General features: G+C 51.0%; 2 protein-coding genes across 3 annotated transcripts in view; one reads left to right on the forward strand and one right to left on the reverse strand.

Annotated features, from left to right (window-relative positions):
* Positions 1-755, reverse strand: part of TOP3B (DNA topoisomerase III beta) — a 27,769-nt gene extending 27,014 nt beyond the window's left edge. For both annotated transcript variants that reach the window (XM_014586849.1, XM_014586850.1), the window contains exon 1: positions 717-755. The gene's annotated coding sequence lies outside the window, so the exon portion shown is untranslated. The remainder of the gene's footprint in view (positions 1-716) is intronic.
* Positions 756-8,545: 7,790 nt separating this feature from the next.
* The window catches only part of VPREB1 (V-set pre-B cell surrogate light chain 1), a 798-nt gene continuing 433 nt past the window's right edge, over positions 8,546-8,910 (forward strand). The window contains 2 exon segments of the mRNA XM_006140222.2: positions 8,546-8,666; positions 8,758-8,910. The exon segment at positions 8,758-8,910 is cut by the window's right edge and continues 23 nt beyond it. Coding sequence (XP_006140284.2) covers positions 8,552-8,666; positions 8,758-8,910 — 268 coding nt within the window. The 5' untranslated portion in view covers positions 8,546-8,551.

Below are 8,910 nucleotides of genomic sequence, written 5' to 3' on the forward strand. Positions count from 1 at the left end.
CTGTCTCTCTTGTCTCTGTCTTTCTGGCGAGTGCACGCGCCCTATAGTAAAAACCTCTCAAAAAAAAAAAAGAAAAGAAAAGAAAAGAAGAGAAACGAGTGAACTGAGTGAGGTTCAGAACAATTCAGACTAGTGTCAGGTGACCCTGACCAGGGAATTCAAGGGCTCACTGGCCACAAAGCCCAATGGCCCTCTGGATCCCATTCCCAAAGACTGGGTGGACAAAGAGGCCATCATCTTCCCTATTCCTTCCGCGAGGTGCACTGACCCTGGATTCTGGTTCATTTATTCCCAAAGTACCCTCTTTCAACTACCAAAACAGTTCAGGGACCCCAGGCGTCCTCGAGGCGGGGCAGGGACCTAGGAGGCAGACTGGGCATGGACAGTGCGGACCTGCACGAACTCCCTGCGGGCATCAGAGCTCGACTCAAAGAACAGTGGGAGGATTCGATGAAGAGGGTTAACCACGGCGCCTGCTGCCTCCAGACACGGGGGTAGGCACTGGCACCCCACCGAACCGCCCCGCCAAGCCCAGGAGCAGAGTCCCCCGGACGGAAGACAGCGAGCATGCCGAACCCGGTCCGGGACCCCCTCTCGAGCCCGCGCCCAGCCCGTCAGGCCGTGCCCGGACGGCATTCGCGAAATACACCCGGTCATGGACCGCGCTTTCCGTTCCCCAGAGCCTCCCGGCGCGGGGCCCGCCCCCTGCCACTCACCTGCGGCCTCACGGGGACTCCAGCAGCAGGTCCCCGGCCGCCACTGGCAACCCCACTTCCGGGTCCGGCCGCTTCTGCTGTCCTCGCGTGCGCGTGTCAGCTTCTGCCTCCCCGGCTCCCCGTGAGCCGGCGTCCGCGAGTTCCGCGCCTCGCGCGTTCCGGGAGCACTGCCGGGGGTTGACCTTCCCACGCTGTAGGTCACAGGCTGTCACCAAACCACTCTTATTTTTTCTCCGCCACAGGGAGACCATAATGACAGTTATCGTTCTGAAAAGTGGCATAAAAAAATACCTAGTGTTAATCAATAATTTTTTAAAATTACAAATGCGGGGACCAGCAGGTGGTTAAGGGCACTGGACTCCCACATGGCTGACTGTGGTTCCAGTCCCTGGTGGCTTGTTTTCTTACTTTCCTTGTCCCCCTCGGGTCAAATTTAAATAAATAATTCTTTTAAAGAGATGACAAATGTGAACCAGCAGTTAGCGTAATGGCTATGTCGCTGGGCTCCCATGTAGTCGACCATGGTTCGTGTTCTGGACCCGGTGGCTTAAAACTCACACCGGGCGCGTGTGTGTGCATGCCCAAGATCCGGAGAGGAGAATGGAGGAGAAGGGATTGCGGCGTGACCATCCCCCCTGGGGGGGTGATTTCTCATTTTCTGTCTCTCTGTCTCTCTCTGTCTGTCTGGCAAGCGCACACACCCTATAGCGAAAACCTCTCCAAAAAGATAATAAATTACAAATGTGTGTATAGCAGGCTCCCTTTAAAGCTACAAACATTTTTGTAATGAATGACTCATCAATAAAAAAATACATCTGAAGACAAATTTAAAAATAAAAGTAATGTGTGTGTGTGTATGTATTGGATCACTAGGATTTTGAATCATTTAAAATAATCTTCACGATCTTATTTTAATATCTTTGCAATAATAACACAAAGATTTCCATTGTTCCCTGTAGTCAATTTCCTCAACCTGTCTTTATTGGAATGTTAACCCTGAGAGATGCTCTAGAACAATAAAAAGTATTGAGCAAATTAAAGTTGAGAAATGCCACACATTAGAGTCATTCTGAGAGTTCATTTTTTTCATTTTTTTGAAGTTTTTTTTTTTTTTTCTTTTTTCTACCCCATAAGGTGTGTGAGAGCAGGAAAGAGAGAAGGAAAGTGAGAAATCATCCCCTGCGGGGATGGCCACTGCACAATCTTTTCTCCTCTAGGGATTTTTTTTGGGTACACATTCATAGAGTGATTTTCAAACCACTTGGTCCGGGACTCAAACCATGGTTGTCTGTGTGGGAATCCAGTGCCTTAACCACCATGCCACCTGCTGGCCCCTGAGAGTTCATTTTCAAACCAAAGCTCCTGATTCCAAATCCACTGCTCAACAGGGTCTCCATCTCCAAAATGGCAACTCGATCTTCCCTGTTGATCAGGGAGGCCCTCTCGTTCCTTATCCATCTGGAAATCCTGCCATTGCCGAAAGAGGAAAAGAGTTCAAAGCAGTTTAGGGAATAAAAGGTCTGCTAAACTGACCCGAAGAGATAAGTGCATGCAGGCAGTTACAACTCCTGCACTTTTATCTGAAGGCTTTCTTGCTTGCTTTCTTTCTTTCTTTTTTTGGAGAGGTTTTCGCTATAAGGCGCGTGCACTCTCCAGAGAGACAGAGAGAGACAGAGAGACAGAAAGCGAGAAATCACCCCCCAGGGGGAATGGTCACGCCACAATCCCTTCTCCATTCTCCTCTCGGGATCTTGGGCACGCACACACACGCGCCCAGCGTGAGTTTTAAGCCACCGGGTCCGGGACGCGAACCACAGTTGACTATGTGGGAGTCCAGCGACATAGCCATTACATTAACTGCTGGTTCCCTTTCTTTCTTTCTTTTTTTAGAGACAGGGTCTCACTAGGTTGCTCAGGCTGGCCTCAAATTTATGATCTGCTTGGGACCAGCAGTTAGCATAATGGCTATGACACTGAACTCCCATGTAACTGATCACAGTTCGAGTCCCGGACCCAGTGACTTAAACTCACGCCGGGCGCGTGTGTGTGCATGCTCAAGATCCCAAGAGGAGAATGGAGGAGAAGGGATTGTGGCGTGACCATCCCCCCTGGGGGGTGATTTCTCACTTTCTATCTCTCTGTCTCTCTCTGTCTTTCTGGTGAGCGCATGCGCCCTGTAGCAAAAATCTCTCCAAAAAAAGAAGAAAAAAAATTTGTGATCTGCTTGCCTCAGCTTCCCAAGAAGCTGGGGATACAGACCTGCAGCACTGAGCCCAGCTAAGGACACATCTTTTTTTTTTTTCTTTAAGAATTACCTGGAGCCAGCAGATGATTATGCTATTATGTCATTGAACTCCCACATAGTTGCCACAGTTTGAGTCCTGGACCCGGCAGCTTAAAACTCACGCCGTGTGTGTGTGTGAGTGCCCAGAATCTGAGAAGGAGAATGGAGGAAAAGGAATTGTCACCGGCCATTCCCCTGGGGAGGTGATTTATCACTTTCTGTCTCTGTCTCTCTGGTGAGCGTACACACCTTATAGCAAAAATCTCTAAAAAAATTTTTTTGAATAATTATTTTAACTTTTTAATTTTTTTTTTGAGAGGTTTTTGCTATGGGGCGTGTGTGCTCGCCAGACAGAGACAGACAGAAAGCAAGAAATCACCTCCCGGGGGGATGGTGGGAGTCCAGTGACATAGCCATTGTGCTAACTGCTGGTCCCAAATTTTTAATTTTAACTTTATTATTATTATTATTATTATTTTAATGTGGCCAGAGAGGGACAGAGTTGGGGTGGGATGAGAAAGCAAGCTGCCAGTTCTGAGACTCGAAGATGATCAGCCATGGGGGATTCCAGCACCCTTAACTACCACACCACCTCAATTTTTTTAAAAAGAATTACTTTATTTAACTTACTTTTTTTTTATTCCTTTATTTCATTTTTAAAAATTTGACCAGAGAGGGACAGAGCTAGAGAGAGAGAGAGAGGGAAATTGAGAGGACAAGCCTTCAGGTCCAGGACTTGAACCGTGGTCAGCCATGTCCAGCGTCCTTAACCACTACGCCACCTGCCAGCCCCTCCTCAATTTTTTTTTAATTAACAGTGGTTTTCAAAATACACTGGAGATCCTACTGGATCCTCCCTGCCTCTGCTGCCGCCACCCTGAGCCAAGCCTCACCAGCTCCCTCCTGGCTTCCTGGCTGTCTGCTCAGCCTTCAGGTATCGTGCCGGGACTAAGGCTGATTCAGAGGGGTGTGCCCAGTTGGCAGAGAGGCAGAATCAGAGCCAGTCTGTTCATTTAATCCCGTCTCTGGGCTCATTCTGCCCAGCAGGAGGAAGCCCTGTGGCCTGGATCCAGCAGGGGGCGCTTTGTGATCAGCTCTGGAGGTCTGGCTGTCTCTAGGGCGATGTCAGAACTGACCAAACCCCAGCCGGTGTGTGATGCTGCAGGGCCCCCCAGCTGAGCCCCAGCCACCCCTCCACTCCAAGGCCTCTCTGGAACTGCGGGCCAGGCCTGGCCCTGAAACCTCGGCTGACAGATGACCCAGATTCAGAGAAAGCTTCAACATGTTTGAGGTTCCCTCCCACTGTGACTCCTCCCCTGAACTTCACTCAGATGGGGTAGGGGGCCAGAGCCCACTCAGCTGGAGGGGCCTTCCTCTTCCCAGTGGCCAGGGAGAGGCTGAGCTCTCCTAAGGAGCAGGGGCGGATTTGCATGGAGTGACTTCCCTAAGGGGAGAAAGAGGCCTTAGAAAGAAACCAGGGAGCCAGCCCCGGCGGTGGAACTCCCGGAGGCAGAGTCCTGGGTGTCTCCACCATGGCCTGGACTTCTCGCCTCCTCCTCACCCTCCTCACTTGCTGAGCAGGTGTCTGGTGATGATTTGGGGGATGCCTGAGGACTCCTTGGTCCTTGTTTCTGGCTGGGCAGAGGCTGGGCCACGGTGTTGCTAACACTGTTAACAGTGAGCAGCCTTGCAGGGCGTAGTGTGCAGGCCCTTTTCTTCCTCTTTTTGTATTTGCCGCAGGGTGCATGCACTTGCTGGAGAGAGACAGAGAGAGAGAAAGGGAAAGTTGGGACCAGCAGATGGCGTAATGGTTACGTCACTAGACTCCCATGCAATCGACTGTGGTTCGAATCCCGGACCCAGTGGCTTAAACTCACGCCGGGCACGTGTGAGTGCATGCCCAAGATCCCGAGAGGAGAATGGAGGAGAAGGGATTGCGGCGTGGCCATCCCCCCTGGGGGTGATTTCTCGCTTTCTGTCTCTCTGTCACTCTCTGTCTGCCTCTGTCTTTCTGATGAGAGCATGCACCCTGTAGCAAAAATCTCACAAATAAATAAATAAAGTGAAAAAGCACCCTCCCAGGTGGCAGTGGGGAGGATGGAGTGGGCGTGGCCATACTATAATCCCTTCTCTTCCCAGGATTTTAGACACACATGCAGGATTGCACCTGGCTTCTTTCTCTCCCTCCCTCCCTCCCTTCCTTCCTCTCTCTTGCTCTTTTTTGTTTTTCCTACTGGGCATCCATGCTCACCAGAGAGAAAGAGACAAAGTGAGAGATCACCTCCTCCCCACCTCCTGGGTGTACTGGCCACGCTGCAATCCCTTCTCCTCCATTTCCCTCTCAGGATTTTGGGCAGCCAACTGGCTGTGAAGATGGATAAAGAGAACCCGGCCCACTACCCAGGCTCAACACTGGTTTGGACCATTACTCTGTGCGGGAAATAGAAAAGTACACAGGACCTGCAGCTCACCTTCTCACTTGTAGCGAATGATGGCCAATATGCTGGCCGTTCATCCTTTTCTTGGAGCAAGCAATGGCTTCAGTAGATAACTTACACTTAGAGAAGACAGGGACCAGCAGTTAGCATAATGGCTATGTCGCTGGACTCCCATGTAGTCGACCACAGTTCGCGTCCCGGGCCCGGTGGCTTAAAACTCACGCCGGCCGCGTGTGTGCCCAAGATCCCAAGAGGAGAATGGAGGAGAAGGGATTGTGGCATGGCCATCCTCCCTGGGGAGTGATTTCTTGCTTTCTGTCTCTCTGTGTCTCTCTGTCTCTCTCTGTCTGTCTGGCAAGCGCACACGCCCTATAGCAAAAACCTCTCCAAAAACAAAAACCTCACTCCGGGCGCGTGTGCGTGTGTGCCCAAGATCCTGAGAGAAGAAAGGAGTAGAAGGGATTGTGGCGTGGCCATCCCCGCTGGGGGGTGATTTCTCACTTTCTGTCTCTCTGTCTCTCTCTGTCTTTCTGGTGAGCGCACGACCCTATAGCAAAAAACTTTCAAAAAAGAAGAAGAAGAAAAAGAAGGAGGAGGAGGAGGAGAAGACAAAAAAAATTTTTCTAGCCAGCCCCTTGGCATTGGACTTCCCAGCCTCCAGAACTGTGAGAAACAAATATCTGTTGATGAGAAGCCCCCCGTTTATGGTGTGTTGTTAGAACAGCCCAGATGGGTAAGGGACATCTTTCCTTGTTTCCTACAGCTGCAGTGACAGAGTGTACAGACTGGGTGGCCTCAACAACAGGAACTGATGGTCTCACAGTTCTGGAGGCCAGAAGTCCAAAACCAAAGCGTCAGCAAGCGGATTCCTCCTGAGAGCTCAGAGTGAAAGATCTGCTCCAGGCCACGCTCCCTGGCTTACAGGGAGATGGCTGTCCTCTCTCTGCCTCCTCAGACTACCTTCTTTCTATGTTATCTAAGTCCAAATTTCCTTCCCTTTTTAAATACTTTATGTGATTTATTTGTTTGTTTGCTATGTGCTTGCCAGGGAAGAGGGAAAGTGAGAAATCATCCCCCCCACGAGGGATGGCCATGCCATAATCCTTTCTCCTCCATTCTTCTCTTGAGATGTTGGGTATGCACGCACATGCGCCCTGTGTGTTTTCCAAGCTGCTGGGTCCAGAACTCGAATCATGCAGGCCACGGGATCCAACTTAACTTCCGTGCCACTTGCTAGCCTCCTTTTTTAAAATTCATTTCTTCCATAAGAGAGGAGAGAGAAATATCCAATAGGGTCTTCATGCCGTGACTCACCCCAAGCCCCAGCCAACCAAGATCACCTGCATGTGTACATGTACCCAGTGTGTATAAGGAGACCTCAGGATGTGAACCCGGGACCTTCTCATAAGATATCAACATTTGGAGTACTGCATTACCACGGCACCCCAGCTGGTCCAATTTCCCCTTTTCATAAGGACAGCAGTCATTCCAGATTAGAGTCCCTTGTTTAGGACTTCATCTAACCTTTATTATCTTTTTTTATTATTATTATTTAGATTTTTGCTATAGGGAGTGTGCACTCACCAAGAGACAGAAAGACAGAGAGAGAAAGTGAGAAATCACCCCCCAGGAGGGATGGCTACACCACAATCTCTTCTCCTCCATTCTCCTTTCGGGATTTTGAGCACTCGTGCATGATTTTCTTTTTTTAAAACATTCCTTTTATTTATTTTTCATGTGACCAGAGAGGGATAGAGTGAGAGAGAGAGAGAGTTAGAAAGTGATAAGGCAAGCCGCCAGGTCTGGGACTCAAACCAGGGTTGGCCGTGTGGGAGTCCAGCATCCTTAACCACCATGTCATCTGGCAGCCCCAACTCAACATGATTTTCAAGCCACCAAGTCCAGGGCTTGAACCGCTGTTGGCCATGTGGGAGTCTAGTGCCTTAACCACCACACCACCTGCTGGCCCACCTCCCTCTTTAAAAGCCCTATCTCCAAATGCACTCATATTGGGAATTAGAACTTCAATATATGAATGGGGTGAGGGGCCACAGTTTGGTCCCTATCAGAGCCAAGGTGTGCCTAGAGAGTGGGGAAGGAAAGATGCCAGGTTCCTCCTGGTGCTTCTTTCTCAAAACACCCACACCCTGGTGCCTCTGGCCTCCTCCCGTCCTGTCTGTCACTATGCTTTGTTCTTTTTTTTTTTTTAAAGAATTATTTTATTTAACCTTATTTATTGATTGATTTTAATTTTATTTTTGGAGAGGTGTTTGCTATAGGGCGCATGCACTCGCCAGACAGACAGAGACAGAGAGACAGAAAGTGAGAAATCACCCCCCAGGGGGGATGGCCACACCGCAATCCCTCCTCCTCCATTCTCCTCTCGGGATCTTGGGCACGCACGCATATGCGCCCGGCGTGAGTTTAAGCCACCAGGTCTGGGACACAAACCGCGGTCGACTACATGGGAGTCCAGCAACATAGCCATTATACTAACTGCTGGTCCTGATTGATTTAAATTTGACCAGAGAAGGACAGAGTGAGAGAGAGAGAAGGGGAAAGTGAGAAAGCAAGCTACCAGATCCATGACTCAAATTGTGGTCGGTCATGTGGGAATCCAGCGCCTTTAACCACCATGCCACCTGCCAGCCCCACTCTGTTTTGTTCTTGGAGCAAAAGCAAACGGGTTGAAGGCGGTGCTCAGTATGGAAGGGGCCAGTGCATCCTGCCCCCCTTTCCCCCGGGAGGGCCCATTTTCTGCTGCACAAAGCAGGTGCTCCCACCACTCTGAGGATGTGCCTGTCCTCTCTTCCTGGTGTACCAGGCATTTAAATTTGGACCAGAAACTTATTTCTGCAGAGCTCAGTCTCCTCGGGGGGGACATTGACGCCAGTGTCCCTGGGGGACCCGAACTCTCAGGCTGGCCTGCCAGGCACTGATCCGCGAGCTCCAGCAGGTGCTTCCTCCCCTAACGATTCCAGCGGGGCAAGACCAGAGCCACAAAGGTTGCCAAGGTTTGTTCTTGCACCCGAGGCTGCAAACCCAGGAGACTACATGGGGGAGTGGCCAGCAACCTGCTGCAATGCGCCCCCTCCCTCAGAGCGGAGAGAAGGATGCTGGGCCAGCCTGCAGCGGCCCCAGAACACATGGCCACGGGCGGCAGAGCTCTGCGGGTCTGCACCATGCCCTGGATTCCTCTCCTGCTCTTGCTGCTCACCCTCTGCACAGGTGAGAACACCCCCCCAGAGCCCACCACCCCTGTCCCTTCCCTTGCCTTCTCTGTCCCTGCTCTGGGGACCCATGTGCGTCCGTGTTCCAGGTTGCAAGACTCAGCCTGTGGTGCGCCAACCACCTTCTGTGTCCTCGTCCCTCGGAACCACGATCCGCCTCCCCTGCACCCTGAGCAGTGAGCATGACATCAGCCTTTATAACATCTACTGGTACCAGCAGAAGCCGGGCCAGCCTCCCAAGT

This window comes from Tupaia chinensis, unplaced genomic scaffold, assembly GCF_000334495.1.
Source record: "Tupaia chinensis unplaced genomic scaffold, TupChi_1.0 Scaffold000024_1, whole genome shotgun sequence".
NCBI classification, from domain to species: Eukaryota; Metazoa; Chordata; class Mammalia; order Scandentia; family Tupaiidae; genus Tupaia; species Tupaia belangeri.